Raw genomic sequence first — 22,351 nt, 5'->3', positions numbered from 1 at the left:
ATACATGCGTGGTCACATTTTAAACTTTCCTGTACAAAGGCTTTCATTGAATTTTTACAGATGACATATCAAAAGAAATCTCATTGTATACTTTATTCAAATTTTTATAGGATCAGTATTTTAGAGTCATAGCAATTTTAAAATATTAACAATTTTTTTGTAAATGCCTTTTTTAAGGTAGCGTAATTTTATATTTTTTTAAATTTCAAAAATTTTAATATTTATCAATTTGGGTTTTTTGACATATAGATCATCAAAATCAGTCCGCTAAGACCTGAGAATTTTATGAGCAATCACAAAAAAAATACACATCTTGATCAAATTAATAACTTTTCATTTTTTCATCAAAGCTAAAAGATGTAAATGTTTGAAAAAAATGAACATTTTAAACTTTTTGAAAGACCTATAACTTCTTAAGAATGGGAACACAAAGGCGTATTTACGTATAGGACATCCTACAATATCTATAGTTATTTTTTTATTGCTTATAGTAATTATTGGTGAATTCCTAGCTAATTTTGAAGCTGAGTTCTTATTACTCTTCTATTTTCCGAATATAGGCGAATACCATATATTTGTCTATTAGTACTAGTAGACAAATATTACTGTTCCAATAACTCTTCTAGTTATAAAAATTAGTATCATAGTAATCATAGATAGTCATCTAATATCAGTTACCACTTTATTTTAAATTAAACGTTTTTATGATTTTATATGCGCAATAAATTGACTGTGAGGTGTTACTTATTTTATGGGTAAAGTAATATGTCATAAGCCTAAATTCTACCAAAACGTTAAAAAGAATAATTTTTTTCTATGTTCTAATTGTAAAAAAAATAAATAAAAATCTAAAAGTCATTCATTGAAAATGTTTTTTTTACATACAATCTATTTTAATGGTTTAAATATAGAAGGTAAATTATTAATAATTATGTCTTTATGAAACACATACATATATAATAGTCAAAAGTTTATCCTAGTCTAGCATAATCTGAAATGACACTCCTGGTATTGATGCTAAAAGTACTCTTAATGTGAAATATAAAAAAAAATGTGTATAAGTCGTCATTTAAATTAGAGTTCAAAAAAAACTAGCCAACACTGAGTGGAATATTTATGAGATATTATACAGTATTTTTAAGACAACAATTATTTTGTTCGTCTAATAATGAGAGACGAGTTAATAGTTCGTTGTACATTTGGCAAAATTATAATTCTTAATATACTTGAAAATTTTCCAATAAAAACTTAATAGTAGAGCTTTGTAGTCTACTGTGAAAAAATATATTTTATTTGGCAAACTTAAATTTATTAAATATCACTCATCATAAGCTCGCTTCCAGTAAATATTTTTTTTGTTGGTTGAGCTTTCATTATATTATTCTACTATGCAAGACTCACATGTTTTATAAAACGTACTTTTTTTAATAAATTTGCAATATAATGTTTAGTTGTTGATCTTTTTTTTTTTTTGAAGAGGGAGAGCATTCCTTTTTTTGTGTTCTTGGTATCTGATCATAAACTATGGTTGACACAATCTAGAAAGATTTGAAGAAGTTTAGCCTCACAAATTTTATCAGTCTCTCTCCCCAAAAATAATCAAAAGATCACACTATGAATTCATTGAAATTAAAAACACAAACTCGTAGATAGCGCGCACTTACTTCGATGTCCGTCCACTCACCTTCCCATCATCAGTCGGTCATGGGTGGCATTGGCCGGTTATCACTGCCCGTCGACACGTGTGTAAATAGTTTAAATTTTGTCTCTTGTACGAATTAGTAAAAAAAATATATTCACGTTGTGCTAAAGTAAAATTTGTTTAAAGTTTTGTTTATGTAGCAAGCAACACTTTAGCCTAAGTAATATTATATTATATGAGTTGTATATTTTGATAATTAGTTTTAATGAAGTTATTTAAATTACAGGGATGATGTTTGTAACTTTGGTATTTTATACTGTGTAATTATTTATAAATTGTTGAAGACTATTCATCGTTTAGTTATGTTGTCGGTTTACCATAGGTAATAATCATATTTTTTTGCTTGTTATTATATATTCCAGACGGTTGGATTAATGAAATTGTTGAAGTCACACATAAAATAATTTTAGTGTATATTAATTATAGATCTGCTACTAATTATTTATATTGAACATTCTTTGTATTTGTATTTATGTGTATTTACTCAAAATCACATTTGGTGATATTGATTTATATTTAATGGCATTTGTATGAATTGTTTGTATTGATTTGAAAATTAGACAAACATAAACAATGAGTTTTCAAATGATCCAAGTTAATATATTAAGAAATCATGAGATTTACACAACCCGTATTACACTTACTCTGGTACGTTAATGTACTGAGATAAATATGAAATTACATGACAAAATGAATATTTGATCATGTACAAAACACAATATTAAATTTCACACAATACTTATAAGTATTAAATATCGCATGAGTAATTATAATGATTCTTATTCTAACAGGGCTACAAGCATAAACTTAACAGTCTTAACCATAATATAGATATCACTACTTTGATAGTCATATATAAATTTTTTTTTTTTTTTTGGGAAAAAGAGAAAGGTATTCTAGAATTTGGTCCATTTTCACAGTTATGTTTTTGTGGAATATACAAAAATAAATGATAAATAAATAAATATAAATGATCATTTATAATTAAAATAAATGAATAATGGATTATTCATGTAATTTATCATATTATATATATTGAAAAATTAGCCAATGCTGCAAAAATTAGTTAACGAAATGATATTCAATTTCTTTTTTAACATGCTTATATTAGTTTCACTTGTATGTTGTGTGTTGTGGGCAGAGCCTGATTTACCAATTATATGGCCCAGGATAAAATAAAAAAATTGGCCCTATAAATTATATATGTAAATAAAGAATAAATATACACTAATACAATATGAATATCACAATTATACTTTATTGTTTAAAGCACTTGCGAATAAATGAAATTAAAAAATTATAAAATACGATTATTTGTAATAAATTATTGAAAAAAAATTTTTTCGGCCTTTCGTTTGGAAAGTACATCTGTAATTTCATTAAAATCAATACCTGCCGTGACACCGCTTTAAGGAACTACTTTAGGAAAGTATTCTCTTAATGCGTCCAATTTTTCTTGACCCTAATGCATTTTTTATTCCTTTCAGAAATGAAAATGATCTTTCACTCGAACAATTTTAAAAAAAATTTTATCTCAACAAAATAATATATTACATGGTCAGTCACCGGTGGGCCCAGGACAAATGTCTATTTTGTCCGTGCGTAAATATGGCCCTGGTTGTGGGTTTGTTTGTAATGCGTCTTACGTATACAGAGTGTTCAGTAAGTCAGGAAACGGGTTTCTATTCATTGTTTGTAACAATGAGAACAATAGAAACCCGTATCCTGACTTACTGAACACTCTGTATATATATTTATATATTCCTACCGCCGCTGCCGCCGTTTATACCTTAGGTATAACGTTCGCCCCGTCCAAAAAACATGGCTATACCTAGTGCATGATACGTTTACTTACTTATGTCGCCTTACTATATTTATGTATGTGTATAATATATTCCTACAGCTGCCGCATATGCCTCGCGTACAACGTTCCCCCGCATGTAAATTTTGTTTAAATTTTATATAAGTGTAATAATAACACGGTATTTAAAGATACTTAAGGAGTACACCTAAATATATTTAAATCATATTAGGTAATTTATTAATTTTTTTTTTTTTATTTCAAGTATCTAATAAAAATTATTGAATAGGATATATAAAAAAATTAGTATTTTATGATAGAAAAGTTCATTTATTATTATTTTCATTAATAACTTTTTTTATTTCCCTTTTTTTTTTTTGGAGGGAAAAAAATTTTATCATTGTAGTATACCTTACCATAATAATCATTTTCTTTGTGGTTGGGCATTTTCCTACAGTTTTTACACACAGTAACAATTTTTTTGTTAAAGGTTGGGTTTGGTACTCCTAGCGAAATCAGTGGCTACTTGTAAAGGCAGGCCGAAGGGCCTAACGCGTCATAGATACATGAAACCCACAGGGCATCGTGTCTGGAACAAAGCCTCAGCTTGGCGAAGCCTAGTAGCTAAATAAAAAATTATAGTTTATAAACTAACTTGTGATGATTCGTCAATCTTTTATTAATTGTAATTCAAATAGATATTACTTAATTGTTAAATTAAGGCTTCTAATGAATAACTATTCATAATCTACAATTAAGGTATCGTTGTGTTCTACATGGATGGCAAGGTTATATTGTCAGTTCCTAATGACCAGTACTGGAACACATGTGAATTTCGCCAGTTTCTATTTTATATGGTATAAATATAATAAAAAAACATTTATCAAGAAAACACAGTTATTTTTTACATTTTTACTATTAAAGACAATGCGTTGAACTGGGTGTTCTAAGTCCATGTTCGATCACGTAGAAAAGTGTTATCAGGAGAGTCAAAATAATAACAATTAACAAACATTCATTGATTGAACACTGACTGCTGAATCAGTAGTCTGATCCCTTTTTATTAGGAATAATGTCATTAACTATTAAGGAAATAATTTGCATAAAATTTACAATATTAATGGTTATTTTCTAAATATTAGTATAATACTTTTTAGTGTTACAATGAATTCCTTATAACTAATATTTATAAAACAATTATGGGTTCACGACAACAATCCAACCATGCAAGGATATAGATGACAATTCGAGATTGTATTTGTTACATACATCAGTTTCGTTTGGTCGGATAACATTTTATCTTATGTATATCCCCGCCAAACACAACCCTAACTACATCACTACACCGTATTGTGTGGTATACGGGACACGTGCCTCATTGTGATAGGAAAAATAACAGTAACAATGATTTATAACAGTTACTGCTTGTGTAGCAATAACAAATTGTTACTTCGAAGAAATAGTAACAGTTGATGTTATTTTGTGTTTTACCCAAGGTGAGTAAATATGTCAAATTCGCCTCCATACCAAGTATTTTCAGGGTAAAACCACTAAAAGCTAACTAATATTAAGTAATAAATTACTAGGTATAGTAATATGTATGTAGTTGTTACTTAGTTAAGTTTAAACATTGGATATAATTGAAATTGTTAGGGAATTAATTATTTAAATTTTAGCTGATTGTAAATTGATTCTTTTCGTCCGAGAATATAGAATTAAAGATTTTTATATATTTTTATACAGCTATCTACGACACAATCCTTTAATTTACAGAAATCTGTCAGTTTACAATTATAGTTATAGACAGGGATTTTTTATTCTCTTCTTAACTATACAGGGTGTTCAGTAAGTCAGGAAACGGGTTTCTATTGTTCTCATTGTTACAATCAATGAGAACAANACTATATACAGGGTGTTCAGTAAGTCAGGAAACGGGTTTCTATTGTTCTCATTGTTACAATCAATGAGAACAATAGAAACCCGTTTCCTGACTTACTGAACACCCTGTATATAGTCATTAAGAGAATAAAAAAATTTAAATATAACTTAATCAATATTGGTATGCTTTCTTCTTTGAAGAGTATTTATAGTTACTATGTGTCGATAACTAAATTTATTAACCAAAATAATACACAGCACGTTATTTTCCACTTATCCCCTCTTACAAAAAAAAAACAACTGTTGATCAACATTATGCAGCATGTGCTATTATCCATCAGTTCTGTTAGTGTCCCATTGACAAGTTTACGTTAACGTAATCTATATTAACTTAGTGTATTTTGTGTATTTATTATCATTTGTCAATAATCATTTAAAAAAGATAATTTTATTTTAACATAAAATCTAATCTTTGAAATCTATATTTAAAAGAAAAATGTTGTGATATCAATTTTAATAATTTTGTAACATTAATATTATACCGGCATTTTTAATGGGTATTGTATGAATTGCTATGCACTCATTTTATTTACTTTAAAAACTAGATACAATATAAGTACGTTATATTTAATCTTTCTAAAAAATTATTGCGGAAATTATAAAAAAATAATGCTTTTACTAAAGTTGTCTTAGAAGCCTTTATTTTGAGAGAAAGGGGCTCTACATTTTAAAACAAATGTTCTACAAGTGTATTTTTTTCTAATAAACAAAATAAACCCGCCGTTTACGTGATAAATTATGAACCCATCCCCGTTAGGATCTTTCTATGTAATTTTATTAAATGTTTGTTATCTAATCGTTTTACTTATTTCAGTTTATGACCTAGTAGTTTCCTAGTATTTGTTGGTAGATAATCCTAACGGTTTATTATAAAATATTTTATTTAATCGTTCTTTTCTTTCTGAAATATTTTAAGTGAAATGTAAAATCAACCAGTTTGGATTTAAAACCCAATTCAGTTTCTATTCAACCAAGAATATCTATGAACAGTTATTTTATCAACTCTATGTTCCTTTGTAAAGGTGCGTATATCGCTTAGAGTAATATATTAAAATTTATGATATTGCACATTTTGATATAATTCAATATAGTTTAGTATTATACATATAAGTATGCAAGTCACTCGAATTAAATTTGACTGAAACGTAGTATAAATAATAAAAATATATTAATACACAATGTAATTATTATGGGAACTTTGAAATCGTTTATCTTAAAATATTTTTGTACGATATATAATACTGTAGTATTTATAGTGAGTTATAATTTGTATATATTAAAGTCTTTATAGACAATAAAATTTCCAACAATGTATTGTCTATTGTTTATTTTTACAATATAGAAATTAAATTTTCTCCCCAAAAAATCGAGAGAAATCTTTTAAACGAAGTCTTGATTATTGGTTTGGTATTAAACTTATCAAGTTAGACTGGAACATAATTAACAGGCATAAAGCCTGTTGGCCCCTGCCGTCCTCAAGTCTCCGAATGGAGAATTGGCGCCGCATGTAGAACTAATCACGGTCCGTATGACCATCGGCGGTATGCGAGATGCCCCTCAGGGTAGCCCTCGTCGGGCAGTCTTAGGCCGAGTCCTGATAGAGTGAACATCCTGTAGTCTGAGGATTCTTGACGAGGGTCCTCAGTGCTACAAGTGTTTGGAACGCGGACACATCGCTAACGTATGTATGGCACCGGATAGGCCTAAGGCCTGTTACAGGTGCAGAAAGGAGGGGCATCTATCTAAAAATGGCCCCAGCAGGAAAGAAGGTCGGGACTTAAACCCAACCAATAGACGCGATGATGACCTACCCTCACCTCCTCGTGATCCAACCCGGCTAACGGGGGAGGCAATGCCACGTTGTGATTCGGCTCTAGATTAAGTTCGGGCCGTGTCACAACGCGATAGCAAGAAGATTTATAAAGGACGTGGGCCGTCCTGAAGCAATGCCTCACGGCAGTACACATCAAGTCGATTATAACGTTACAAGTCGCGTGGGGGTAAATATGATGACCCATTTCAATTTTGATGAATATTTTAAGTCTTACATTTTTTTTTTTCGAAGGTATATATTTATGAAAATCGATTCAATATTGCTATAAAAACTATGTTCTAAATTTATATCTATGTACAATTTTTATGTAATATAATACATCCGTTTTTATTTATGTATGCTAGACCCCCACGCGACTGTTTAAAGGTTAAAACTATTCGATAGCTTAAAATATTCAAAAATGCCCATCACTAGTAATTGTTAAATTAGTGTTTGAATAGGCATAGATGTAAAACCAGGAAAATTTTTAATAATATTTTACTATAAAATAAATTAATATTTTATCTTAATATACATTTTTGTGGTTGATAATAACTTGGCTTCCATATATCTGTGGATATAATTATTTAGTACCCTCAGAAATTTTTGTCCAGTTGCGCATGATTACCAACTGACGCGTATATTAAAGAAGTTCAAGACTTCAATCCATTATTATCATTTCTTTACGCATAATAAAATTAATTTGAAAATTATGGGGGAATTTATGTATTCAACCTTTTCCTTAAATAATCTATATTTACGCATCTGATGACCACTATTTGATTCATATAATTGTTTTTTTTTTTTTTTGACCACGTGAAAGATGTTAATTTTAACTTTAACATTGTCTTTATAAGAAAAACAAACGTATAATTATATTTTCAACAAAAGTAGCAATAAATAAAATAATAAAATAAACATTAATCAAATTATTAATATTTTCACTAAAAAGTATAATTTGTTAATATATTTATATTAGATAATTATTTATTTTTCTAAAAACGAATCAATTTCTACTCTCATAAAAAAATCTAGTTAATAATTTTATTGCTATCATGTGAATTATGTACAAGGAAAAATCTAAAATATACAAGATAATTTTCCTAAAGTACAAAAGTGCAACATGGTAAGTATATTATACATGGTATTTTAAATTTTTTTATTTTTATAACAATAATAAAATCAATGTTATCATTCATAATTCTATTATAAAATGTGTTTTAAGAAATGTATTGTTATACTTGAGATATTGCATTAATGTTTTATTATTATAGCATGTTAAAAATGACCATATTGAAAATCATACTACTTTTAATTTCTGTGTACAAAATCACTTGTTTTAACGATTGCATTTACAATTTAAAATTAAATGGTGAAGATCTTCAGTTTGATTTATCGAGGTACCTTTTTTTTATTATTAAAAATTCTTAAAATACATTTTGAATAACATTTTTTACTAATTAAAATTTATTCAACAAAAATGAGATATGCAATAATAATATTAAGTTTTTGAAAAACTGCACTGTATATTTTCATACTATACATTTGTTAATTGTAGTTAGTTAATTTAATTTAGTTTTTAATTAAAAAATGGAGAAACTGTTTATGGAATCATACCTGAAAACCAAAACATAACTCTTGGTTTAAGGCTCCAGGCCTTTTCCTAAGTTTTGTTGCATGTTCGCAATGTAGGCTCTTGCCTCAATATATGATTTCAACTTAGCTAATTGTCTATGATAATATCTATGTATTTCACCTATGACTTATAGCCATTTTCTTGTCTATTCAGAATAAGTTCCAAGACTGTCAATTACTTTTCTTTTTCTGTTTTTACAACTTATGTGGATGACTTATCCACATAAGCTTGTGTATAACAATATTTGTTTAACTCTTTTAATAAGTGAGTCTAAAAATAAACACCATAGCAAGGGGGATAGAACCCGGCCTTGTGATCATCATTGTTTAACACTCTTAATTACTTTGGTTTCGTTGAGCTGTCCTAAGGTGGAACATTTTTAAAGCATGGTTTCTATCCCCTTAATAAGTGGTTTTATTCCTTGCTGTGTAGATTCATGCATAGCATTAAAAGGTGTATTGTAAAAAATCATTTTAATATACACGAAAATACTTGCCATGTATATTTTATCTTCAACAGCTTTTCCCATTTTGGTGGTTGTTGTACGTATGTTTAATATAATTTTTTTCTATTTAAAGATTAAATGAAACTAGGAGTGTGAATTTTACAATCTCAGAAAGTGATTATTCTGTTAAGATAAGCCTTTGTTCAGCTGAAGAACAAAAAACAAAATGTGATGGTATTTATTCAATCATATGTTTGGTTGAAAAAAAAAAAAAGTTCACCAGTATTGGATCGAAAATTAAAGGTTTTTAAATAACAATTTTTTAATTATAAAAAAGCATTTCATTGTCAATTTCATAGAAAATTCACCTCAAATTTTTGACAAATATTAAATACTTACAAAAACAAAACTTTTTTGAAAAATATTTTAGCGGGTAATAGATTTATTTACTTAGTTTTTTCTGAAAGTTAATAAATTAAATAACTAAATAATCCAATCATCTTGATGTAAGTTGAGACTCTGATTAAAGAGGGGCCAAAAGACAAACACCACAAAGTCCATCACAAATATTACCTGCCTGTCATGATTAGTGACTTACAGTGTTTTTTCTCATTACTTTTTTGTGGTAGTGAAATTTTCCATAAGGGTGATTCATTACAAGGTAAGGGTACCTAGATATATATATTATATATATATATATATTATATAGATATTATTATTTGATTTTTTTTTTTATTATAAATAAATATTATAGGAAATATGCAGTTGTTCAAATTTTAGTTATTTAAAAAACAAAGAGTTAAATTTTTTAAATATATTTTTTAGATGTAAAATTAAATTCTAAAAATCAATTATTTATGTCTTTGGAAAGTTATAAAAATTGTGCAGATAATCAAAAATTTACAACAGAAGTAACTTTCATATGTGATAAAAATGTGAGTACCTTGAGCTGTTATTTAAGAACTTATCAATAATTATTGCCTCTATATCCTATAAATCCATGGTTTCATTTTTTAGTCCTAAATATTTTGTTATTAATATGAATTATATTCAAAACCCTATGAGACATTCGTCATAAAAATGTTGTCAAAGATATTTTTTTTACTTTTTTTTTTTAATTCATCACTTTTTACTGGTACTTAACAATTCCCACCAGGGCTGAATTAAATCATGTTGAAATTTCAGATGGGCCCTTTCAATAAACATTCTCCTAAAAAGTAAAAAAAAAAACAAGCAAAGAGAAAAGGTCATAATTTTAAAAAAAATGAAATTCATTGGCCCATTTTATACAATCATATTTCCTTATCTATCTCTTAAATGTTAACATTATAATTACATAAAATTTGTAAAAAATTAGTCTATTAGTAAAAAAAAAAAAATTGTGCTATCATCACAGAAAAGCAATTTTTTTTATTTAGAACCTGAGAAAAACTCAAAACTATATTTAATATTGTAATAACTGTTCAACTAATAATTTTAGAATCGAGACAATATTCAGTATAGAAAAAACACAAACAAATGTAAATACGTTTTAGAATGGTGGACAGAAGCCGCTTGTCTAGTTGATGATTTAAATGTACGAAAAGTTTGTCAAAAGCCAATTCCATCCATTCACTATAAGTAAGATGAAATAATAAGCTTTTATTCTTAGTTATAATTTTTTTTTTCTAGGTTTAATTTAAATTCTTTAAGAAGAATTAAAGAAAATTATTTGGTTGAAAACGATGGTCGTCGTTTTCAGCTTAATATTTGTGGCCGCTTATTAAATGGTAATAAATGTGGTGGAAACATAACAACAATTTGTGATATAAGTGATGAAAATGCTTCTAAAGTATTTGCTGTTGGCCACTATAGTAATTCTGATATTGTGTATGATGAAATAAATAACAATTTGAAGTTGATTCAACATGAAAGGATATCTAAAAGAAAAAGCAAGCATCACATGTATTATTTATGAAGTTTACTTTTAAGTTTAATAATAAGGAGGAGTCAACCTTTTAAATATGATATGTACTATTTTTTACAATATTATTTTTATTGAATTTTTAAGGTTATATTACTTAAAAAAAAAAAATCTTTAGAATTATTGATGAAATTTTTTAGTCTGATACATATTTCAGTTTTTCAAACGTTAATTTCTACAAAAAAAGAATTGAAGGGCTCCTAAACCCTGACACTAAAGTTATAAGTCGTATATTATACATATTTTGTATACTTTACACAATTATGTATTTTGCATATTTTATAAAACACATTATGTAAAATGATGTGAATAAGACAAATCTTTCAGTTTATTTGGGATAGGTAAACGAACTTACTGATTCTAAATTTGTATTTAGCATAGTTTTTTTATATTGAAGTTTTATTTCTATCAACACACTAATAATAAAAAATAATAATGCGCATAAAAATGTGTAAAGTTTAAATTCATATGTTAATAATCTTTTTTTAAATTTTCATTTTAAAAACTTTGATTGTAGTATATTACCTGATTTGAAGCAAAATTGTCAAATTGTATTTTATATTGGGCAGGTATCATACCCAAATTAGTAATTAGGAAGATCTGGAGAAGTTATGACCATAAGTATTATGATTTAGGGGCCTTAAAGTTATTGTTAGTCATAACATAAAATATGAAACTTGTATGATATATTTGATACGGGTGTTGTATTTATTTATGAACTGGAACCCTTGTAATGTTTTAATGTTGGTTTAATAAGCTCTTCCAACTAATAGTTACAGTTTGTAAACATTATCATAACACCACTGAGGCCATTTTTGTAGAAATTAATTTTGATATAATGATATAGGTATCAAAGTAAAAAAGGTAGTTTTTCAGTAAAAGTAAGACTGTAGAAAAGACATGAATATTTTTATGTCTAGGCATTAAAGTAATGCATTTGAGAAATTACTAATTATAATTGAATTCACACATCCACACTACAAATTTATAATTTAAATGTTTGATAATTATTGAAATGTTGCTTAAAAAGTTGTTGACAACCATTTATTTTTTTAATTATAACATTTTTTAATATTTTAACTGAATATACAGGATATATTAAAGATACAACACTACTTAGAAACTATTGAAAATTAAACATTTTTTTAAGGGAAAATATTGTCTCAAAAATTACAATAATATGTAGTTATATAATTTTGTGTTTATTCCTTCAGAAATAAAAAGTCTAAACTTCAATTTTCTTTAATGGGAACCTTTATTTTTAGTTTAATTATATAGTAGAAAAAAACATCAAATTATTTTTTTCTTAAAATTTTTTTTATCTGATCAAACATTTACATTTTAAAATTATTTAAAGATTTGTATTAAAAATACAAATCCATCATTATTTTGGTTTTAATAATACCAGAAACAACAATACTCTGTTTCAATGGATCACAAATGATTTTTATAGTATATATTAAGAAAAATTTTCTATACCAGTTGTTCAACATATGCGATAGTCACTTGCATTGAATGTTTAAGAATGCATCTTATTAATAGACCTAAATCATTGAAAAATAGATTTATGTGTGATGGTAATATTGAGTTGTATCTGTTGCAAATGACGACTACAGTATGCAAAACAAATTATTAATAGAAAATTAGACAGAAATGACTAAATTTAAACAGTAATAATAGAAATTTATCTGATAAATAAAAAATGTTTTTATTTGAACCATTTAATAAAATATAGGGGTTTCTCATTAAAGAAAATTAAAGTATAGGCTTTTTATCCCAAATTATTCTAGTTTTTTGAACTAACAATATTGTCCTTTAAGAAAATTTATAATTTTCAATAGTTTCCAAGAAAATATCTTATTTCTAAAGGAATTTCTCTGTATATGTTCCTATTAAAAAAATGATTAACCTTATGTAGGTATAAGAAATGGATCTAAAAATATTCAGAATGACTCATAAATCAAGAAAAGTATATATTCCATAAAAAGCCATAAAAATCATTATCAATATTATTATTTAAAGAGAAATTAAATAAATGTAGATAAATTAATTACCCCACATACAACAAATTATTTATATTTAAAAATATGAATATAAAAATAAATGATTCCTATATCGAACATTCTAGTATACACTTCTAATTTAAGTAAAACTATGTATAATTTTGCAGAAAACAAAAGAATTGAGATTTTATTTAAATGTGATGAAAATATTCAACCTGAGAATGTTGTACCTAAATTTTTAAAACATGATATTACTCAAAATATTGCTCATTTTGAAGTTGTAACAGCAGCTGTCTGTGTTCCAAAAATGGAAGCTTGTGAGGTAATAAAGCTTTTAACATTGATTACACTTTTTTTTCAATAGTTTTTGTTGATTGAATTATTAAGACACTATTACAATTTTATTTTTGAATATTGTGATATAGTATTGCTGAAATTCAATACAATATTGATATCCAAAAGTACATTGTTTACGAACCTTATTTATAGTATGTGTTTGTAAAATAACATTTTCTGTCAAAATTTGATAGTCACTTAAGTTTTGTTTGGGCTTGCACCCCTAAGTTCTTTTATAAATATTCCTTTGATCATTCTTGTTTCTTACCAGTAAACTGTAAAATTAAGTTCAGTTCTTACTAGGCAGGGCCGAGATTATTGGAAAATTAGTCAATTGATTCTTGGAGACTTAGTGGTTGGGGGCTCCAATAATTTTTTATTTCTATAAGTCATAAAATCGAGGTAAGAGAGATACATCTTATAATACTAACTTTGGAGCTTTCAATCGTTAAATTCTCTATAAATTTACACATAAAATGTTGATGTAACTTTATGAATTTAAACTTTACAATGTAATACATACAAAATTATAAAAATTAGTCTAAAAATGTTTACAATAAAGTTGTTTAGACTTATTGTAACTTAAGACTCAATTTATTCTGATTATTTGAGTTAAAAACAGTAATATTTTTTATATACTTAATTTAATAGGAAATTAATTTTTAATATTTTATAGGTTTTTACGTCCACATCTAATTTCAATTTAAAACCTCTTCATAAAAGATTTGGCAATTGGATTATTCCAAATGAAAAATTTGGAGGAAATTTTTATATAAATGTTTGTGATTCTTTGAATACATATGATCAAAAAATTCCACTCAAATGCATTGGTAATAGTATTTAAATTAAATTGTATATCGAGCCAGGGTTAATATTAGTTTATGGCCCTAAACTTCATCTCTATTTGTTATTTACTATGTTGATGAATAGGCGCTTCTAGAGATGTTATTTTACTCAGACTTAAGTTTCAAACTGTGTTCATAAAAACATTAAAAAAAAAAATTTTAATTAAATTTTTTTTTGTAGAAAATATTAAAACATCAGCTTGTTATGTCAATAAATTAGGAAATGTTTTTCCTATCGGATCTTATCAGTATGGGCCTCATTTAATCAATAATACATTACAAATAAATTTTACAAGTTTGTCTAATTTTAAATATAATTATTAGCAACTTTTATACCTACATATTTCTTAGATGGGGCCAGCTGTGGTAATTTAAAGTGGTCATCAGTTATAAATTTTGTGTGTTCACGTGAAAATGAAACACAAATACTTCACATTTCAACAAATGAATCATTATGTACAAATTTATTTTTGTGGAAAACGCCCAACGCTTGTCCAGTTTTGGTAAAATAAAGAAACTTATGTTAATTATTTTTTTATATTAATACAATCAAATAGTCTAATAATTTACAAATTTTCTTTTAGTTTAGAAAACAGGGCAAATGCATTGGATCACATCCGCACTTCTCTGGAATAATTTATAATATTACCAGTTTAAAGGGCAGTCAGTTTGAATATAATGATATTACAGACAATTCCATTTATCACCTGAGTATTTGTTCACCCCTTGATATTCCTTGTAATGGTTACACAGATTCTGGAGCTTGTTGGTCAATTGGTAACAAAGAAATTAATATTGGAATATCTACAGAAAATATCATTTCTGAAAGCGGTAAAGTTTCTTTGATAATGCATGGAGAATCATGTTTTCATAAAGGCCCAACTAGTATCACCATTATTAAATTTGTGTGTGATTATTTAAATTCACACAAAATTCACTTTTTAAAAAAAGTAATTTTTATATAATTTTAAGTTAACTATTTATGAAATATATTTATTTAACACTATAACAATGATTTTTTCAGGATCTATACAATTGTATATTTGAATTTAAACTATATACAAAAGATGTTTGTACCAATTCTTTGAAAAGTCAAAATTGTACTGTGAAAGATGATTTAGGAAATGTATATGATTTCAGTAGTTTAACAAAATTTGATCAAAATTATGAAGTAAATTTTGATGGTAAACGGAAAATAATTATTAATATATGTCATTCTATCATAAATAATGGAATTGATGGGGCCAATTGTCAACCAAGTAGTGGAATCTGTTTAGTAGATAATGAACAACTTTTAGATTCTAACAAGTAAGTCTTTCACTAAAATAATTTAATAATTACACAAATTTTACATGATTTACGTCACAATTTGTATAAATAAAATATATTAAATATTGATTAATAGATATAAGAATTTAGGCAATGTAGCTGAAAATCTACAAATAGAGAACAACAGTATTTTCATGGAAATGAAAAATGGTTTTTACAATGGTTTATACGTTTCTTCTAAAATTGAATTTCATTGTTCAAGTTTTAATGAGGTAACATTGATAAATTATATAGTAAATACAATATAGTAGCATATTAGTAAACAATTTATATATTTTATGGAATCTGTGTCACGGAAATATTTCCTGGGGGTTCAATAATTATTATTATTTGAACAGTTTAAGCTATGGAGGCAATTCCTCATAGGCCAGAGAGACAAAGATCCCTCCTCTAGATTCATAACACATATAACATAACAAGCTAATTTTTTTACTAAAAAAGTTGCTTCAAAAGGATATGTAAGAAAAAAAGTTATCAAAAATTAATTTTTATTTAAATTTAAAAAATTGTCCAAATCTCATTCCAAAAAAAATGTTATACATGTGCCTACTACGCAACTAATATTAATCAATGAACCTATTACATAACACCTCCTTTACTGTAACATTAATGAATTTATCATCAATATTTTAATTACTTGTAATAAGCCTAGAAATAAACAGACAATATATTTTACTCCCGTATCCATGAACCACACAAAGTTGACCTATTTCTCCCAAATAACACTTCTGATTTTTAGAACTCTGTTGGTAACAGTTATCACAAAATCCATTTTACATAGACAAAAAATCTAATTCAAGTTAAAATATTTGGTATCTAGGATTATATGTTATTTTGTAAATAACACAAAAAATTAAATGCAATGGCACTTCCAACCACCCTCTGAGCAAATTTGATCTGTGCTCTTAGTAAGAGATTGGTTCCCATCTTTCAAACAACAAGTTTTGTCATTTACTTTTTCTTTCTTTAATGAGTAATACAAAAATTTGTTATTACCATACATGTTATGACATAACCATAATGATTATGAGGGTAAATTTTATAATATTATTTTATTTTACTATGTCAGATTTGTTTTTGTCAATTGTGTTGATAATTAATTAGATTTTTTATTTGTATGTTGTGAATTCCTTATATTAAAAGTTAGTAACTCTCTATGTATTAAAAACTAATTTTTTGATTCTTTAAAAAAAATTAACATATTATTTTTGTTGTAAAAATTTTGTTAGGATCCAGTATTTTCAGGGAAAAGGAATGATACATTTTTTTTTCACTGGTCAACACCTTTAGCATGTCAAAAAAAAAGTAAAATTATAAGAGATATATTAATACAAGATAATTTAATAAATCAGCAAGTTTACAATCCAAATTATTCCATAAATATTGTTGGAACAAAATATGATATAATTGTTTGTCATAATAAATTTATTTCAAGTAGTGGCCATAATATTTTTAAAAATGGTAATAATTTCATGCTTATACAAATTTAATTTACAAAGTGTCCTTACTTGATATAACTGTTTTATAAAAATAATTGGAATCAAACATAAGGGGTAGTGGCAGGGTTCTATTGAAGTAAAATTTTACTGGAGGAAACCAAGGTAATTTAACTTATTGACTAAATGTTTAACATTTGATTTGATTGACAATAATATTTAAAAAATTCTTTTGGCAAACTGAGGTATTTTTATGGGGACAAGCTACCTGTATTTCCTTTTTAGTTAAAGTGATTATGCTACTAGTTAAAGGGTGAATCATCTGTTCCCTTCACAACAATTTTTGAAATTAGTATAATTATCAATTTTATCCCAGTTAGTAAATTTATTTACTAAATAAATATGTTTTTGTTTGCTCATTATATTTATCAATTAAGTAATAGGTTGCCAAATGTATAAACAATACTCCCCTTTGATATAACAATAGAAATTAGAACTCTGATCCTGCAAATAAAAAAGTAATTAGATTTATATAGTTGTACAAATAATTATTTAAATGGAAAATCTAGTAGGGCATTTTGTATAGTGCAAAAATAGTACACAAACTAATTTTCTGTATTTTTTAGATTTGTGTAATACAAATGATCCAACAATAAGAATATTTTTGAAAGTTAATAAAGAAATTTATAGTTATTATTTAGATCACAAATATCCTAGTATTATTCATGTTCATAATGACACTTCCAGTGGTTTAAATATTAGTGAAAAAATTTTGTTTAAATTTAAGTGTGGCTTTTTAGCTCTTACTCCAAGTATTTTAAAAGAAAAAACATTCATTAAAGTATTAATAATTGATCCAACATTTTGTGATAAAAAAGTAAGTATGTATTTATTGGGTATGTAATAATTCATAATTATTAAATTGGGCTTTTAAAAAAAATGTAAAAACTTCAACATTTTTATCTTTGATGCAAAGCTATAAAGTTAATTTTTTTCATATTGAATTAATTTTATATGAGTCTTAGAAGGTGATAAATACTGAGATTTTGAATTTGTGTGCATCTCAGTTTATTTATTGGGTAATATCAAACTTATTGAACATCCACTAAAATAAAATTCAGACTATATGAAAATGACTACATTTTCATATAATCTGTGATAATGTACCAAGTTATACTTATGAAATACTCTGTACATAGAAAATTATCGATTTTCACTTATAGAATACCTGTATAGAAAAATCCATAGAGGTTTTTCTTATAGCACCTATGGGGAATTATATATTACGTTTATTATAGTATTGAATAAATTATTTCATAGCATTCAAAACTACTATTGATTAAATCTCGCCCAAATCTTTTAAAATCTCTTCACTTATATATTGTATAATCTGTCCACAGATAAATAATTAGTAGGAATAAGTTTCAGATATTTCTTATATATTGTAAAACTTTGTATTGCCATAGAGTTCAAAAAAAACAATATTAATTACTAATTATTTAGAACACTAAGTCTTAATAATATTACATAAATTAAAATTTGTTTTTAGTAGCAAGTCGTGTGGCGAGAATTCATCATCATTTTGCTGTACATTTATTTTGACAATATCATTAATTTGTATTATTTTATCTGTTGTACATTTCTTTTTGAGTGTAATTTATTTGACTAGATATGACCTTTGATCTTTTGACATATTGTTGAAAGAAATCAGATTGGTGAGAGCTGAGAAAAAGTGGTAACAGACACACAAAAAAAAAACCACATCTTAGTAAAATAAATACCTTCTCAGCTTCATATCTAAGCTAAAAAATATATGATAGATTTTATTTCTATATACATTTATATTTTGTTTTCTGTAACATTTATTAAAGGTAATTTTTTTTTCAGCTAGAGTGTAAAATAGATAACTACGATGTAACAGCTCTTAAAAATACCTATGTCATAAAAAGTCAATTAATTACCTATTATATATACATGTGTTCCTATAGTTTTCAAGGAATTAGTGGATTAATGGAAATGAATAATAAAAATTATGTAAATTCAGTTATAATAATTATATATCTGTACATAACAAAATAAAAATTTTACTTGAAAGCAGTAATTTTTTATAAATTTTAGTACATTGCTTAATGGCACTTTAAATCAATAAAAAATACAAGTTGTACTTAGATTATCAAATTTAAAAATATTTAAAATAAATATTAATGTTTTATTACAAAAAATATTATCATATGATTAAAAAAGTTGTATATGGTATATGCATTACATTCAATCTTTTATTATTATGTTTAGAGTTTGGGACACCAAACTACAATCCCAAAAATTAATGATATTGGATTTTATGAAATATTATTTGATGATGGAGATAATTGTATGAAAGATAAATCAAATTTGAAATATTCTTCCAAAATTTTATTTGAATGTGATGATAGTGTTGCAAAAGTAAGTATATTGTTATTATAAACGGGTCCAGATTAAGGGAGTTGAAGGTCTTGGCTGTTTTAGAGCATTTAAAATTGAAAACTAATAAATATTATTTGTTAAATATATCAAACGGGGCATTTAATTTGCCAAAATAAATAAATTAATTAAATGAATTATAACTATCTTAGGGTTATCCACAATATGTTCAAAATAATAATTGTCAAGTTGAATTCATTTGGAGAACTAGTTTTGTATGTAATTTAAAGAAAGTTGAGTTTGAAAAGTCAACATGTTCAGCTATAGTTGATAAAGGTTATGATGAAAATATTATCAGTAAAAAAATGTTAAATATGAGTTTTCTAAATAGAAAAAAATTTAAAGTAAGTTCTAAAATTCACCAAGTTATTTTAATTAAATAGATATTCATGCTAAATTATTAATTTACTTAGGAGTATGGAGTACAATTTTGTAGCGATTCTTTATGTGAGAATAATTTTGAGTGCATAAGTTATATAGACTTAAATTATGATATTAATTACAAACTACTAATTGTCAAATTAATATTAAATAATAATAGTACAAGTAAGTATCTTAAATAGTAGTACATTTGAATAGTTTTTAATTGATAACATATATTTATTTTGTTAGATTATACAAATATAAGAATAATATTGGCTTGTCTAAATTCATCAACTTTAATAAATCCAATCATAAGCAAAGTATTTTTCACAAAAATATCTCTATTATATTCAAGACTTATTATTATATACTTTTTGTTTAGGGATTTTCATCATTAATCATTTATGACCATTCAGAACAAGTATGCTGCTTAGACTTAAATAGTAATATTAATTATGACAGTAAATGTAAATATCTTATAAATTTATGATATTAATTTTTGGTAAAACGAATTACTAAGACAAGAACTAATAAAAATTGGCTATTTTAAAGGTCTGAACAAAACTCATGAAAATATTTTTGATAAACAGTTAAAAATAAAACAAGGTAAAATAGACAAGTTTATATTACAAGATTTATTTTTACAAAAGATAATCAATAATATTAATAATAAATCTAGTAAATTAGACTCAAGTAATGGTATGTATAAAGATAAATTATTATAAGTTAATTATTGAAAACCATTTTTAAATTTTTGTTAGAAAAATCATTTCCATCAGATGCTAATATAATATCTACAGAGGAAATTGAAACAGAGAGCCATTTTTATAGAACAAGTTAAAGAAAATTCATTAAAATATACAGAGTGTTCCACCCGGGTTTTCATATCTAATAATTATTGATCCAGCGAATATTTGGCAATACTTTTTTTTTTATATAATTTTTACAGTTCATATTATGTTAAATGCGGTGGCACGATGGTCACACTAGTTGTTGACAAAACTCTAGTGTTAAGTCGAGCCTACCGCCGTAGGTGAACGGATGGGTGACCATGCATGCGCTTCTACGATGGTGAAAGAGCACCATGTTTTCAGTGCAGAAGGCAACATATTTTTTTTTATTTTTCTTTAATAAAATAAAAAATTTTTTATTTTAAAATTTCAAATCAGCTATTTTTAGCTCTTGTTTTACCTAAAATGTTGATGATTTGATAACAACTTTAATATTAGTATTTATTGAGTTATCAGTATTTTAGTATATGGATTGGGTATGAACCACTGGCAGAGTTCACTTATACCAGTACAAGCTGTACCTTCTCGTGCTACTTACCCTTGATGCATTAAAATGCTTGAGACTCAAAACAAATTCTAAAGTTGATGAAAAAAATTAAGAATTCAATTTTTATTAGTTATCAGTTAGGCTTAAACACTCTGTATATATATATATATTAATTTATTTGTAACAATTTAGTTTATCAATCTAATATTTTAATAGGTTGTACGTGGCTAATATTGTTCCTATTTTTTGTATTTTTAAATTGGTTGTATCGTTATAAAATATTAAAGTTAATCAGGATACTTTTACGACAACATACAATCAAGGTAATGTATACAATGTATAAAAAAATATATTTTAAATTCAAAGTATTTTTTTATTAAAAATTTAGAGAAGAGGCAGAAGATGGTCTAGTATATCTTATGAAGACTGAATTACTATTAAATTAAACATTTTTTTTAAATAGAAACTTATTTATTTATCTTATTTTCAGTTCCTTTAAAAGTTTTGTATTTCTTAATTTATGTTTCAATAAGTTATTGATTTTTATTTTTTAATTTATAGATTTTATTATATAAAATAAATATTAGATTATAATTGTCTTTTTCATTTAACCAACCTTATTCAAACACTTTTTAAACAAATTAATCAATAATATATGTATAATTTTTCTGAACTGAAATAATCAGTAAAATGTATGTAAACAATATATTGTCTAAATAAATAACAAATAAAATAAGATCTACTAACCAATAAATATTTTGAACCCGGCTGAAATAGAATAGATTATATCCCTCTTTTGACACTCATATAATAATGATTAGTTGTAAATACATAGATTTTTTAAATAATAATATAAAACTCAATTCTTTCTTTTTGTGATAAATGTATTAATGTAAAATTCAACAAGTGTTTATAATGCTTTTTGTTAAAAAAAATACTCAAAATAAATGAAAATTGCTACAGTAACTCGCAAATTGTGTGTGCTCACTGGCCAGCTGTGACA

The 22,351-nt window shown here is 25.6% G+C and overlaps 1 protein-coding gene across 13 annotated transcripts; it reads left to right on the top strand.

Annotated features, from left to right (window-relative positions):
• Positions 1-1,694: 1,694 nt before the first annotated feature.
• Positions 1,695-21,974, top strand: LOC126902586 (cation-independent mannose-6-phosphate receptor). 13 transcript variants are annotated; one of them, XM_050679990.1, is made up of 27 exons: positions 1,695-1,862; positions 1,929-2,024; positions 6,358-6,463; positions 8,529-8,654; positions 9,469-9,638; positions 10,161-10,270; positions 10,816-10,955; positions 11,007-11,266; positions 13,469-13,623; positions 14,314-14,467; positions 14,664-14,777; positions 14,834-14,985; positions 15,067-15,432; positions 15,507-15,790; positions 15,888-16,023; positions 17,041-17,272; positions 17,874-18,124; positions 19,135-19,281; positions 19,540-19,689; positions 19,860-20,051; positions 20,121-20,253; positions 20,320-20,390; positions 20,453-20,537; positions 20,623-20,769; positions 20,832-20,906; positions 21,565-21,671; positions 21,737-21,971. In XM_050679990.1, exons 4-27 carry the CDS (start codon positions 8,530-8,532, stop codon positions 21,776-21,778), a joined length of 3,798 nt encoding a protein of 1,265 aa, XP_050535947.1. In that variant the 5' UTR covers positions 1,695-1,862; positions 1,929-2,024; positions 6,358-6,463; position 8,529; the 3' UTR covers positions 21,779-21,971. The 13 variants fall into 13 exon arrangements, with proteins under 13 accessions (XP_050535947.1, XP_050535949.1, XP_050535946.1 ...); XM_050679992.1 differs by lacking the exon at positions 6,358-6,463 and having other exon boundaries at positions 20,623-20,676; XM_050679989.1 differs by lacking the exon at positions 6,358-6,463 and having other exon boundaries at positions 1,914-2,024.
• The last annotated feature ends 377 nt before the right edge of the window (positions 21,975-22,351 follow it).

This window comes from Daktulosphaira vitifoliae, unplaced genomic scaffold, assembly GCF_025091365.1.
Source record: "Daktulosphaira vitifoliae isolate Bord-2020 unplaced genomic scaffold, ASM2509136v1 Scaffold_3, whole genome shotgun sequence".
Taxonomy (NCBI): Eukaryota; Metazoa; Arthropoda; class Insecta; order Hemiptera; family Phylloxeridae; genus Daktulosphaira; species Daktulosphaira vitifoliae.
Note: the sequence above shows the minus strand (reverse complement) of the source record. Positions and strands in the feature narration are given on the sequence as shown.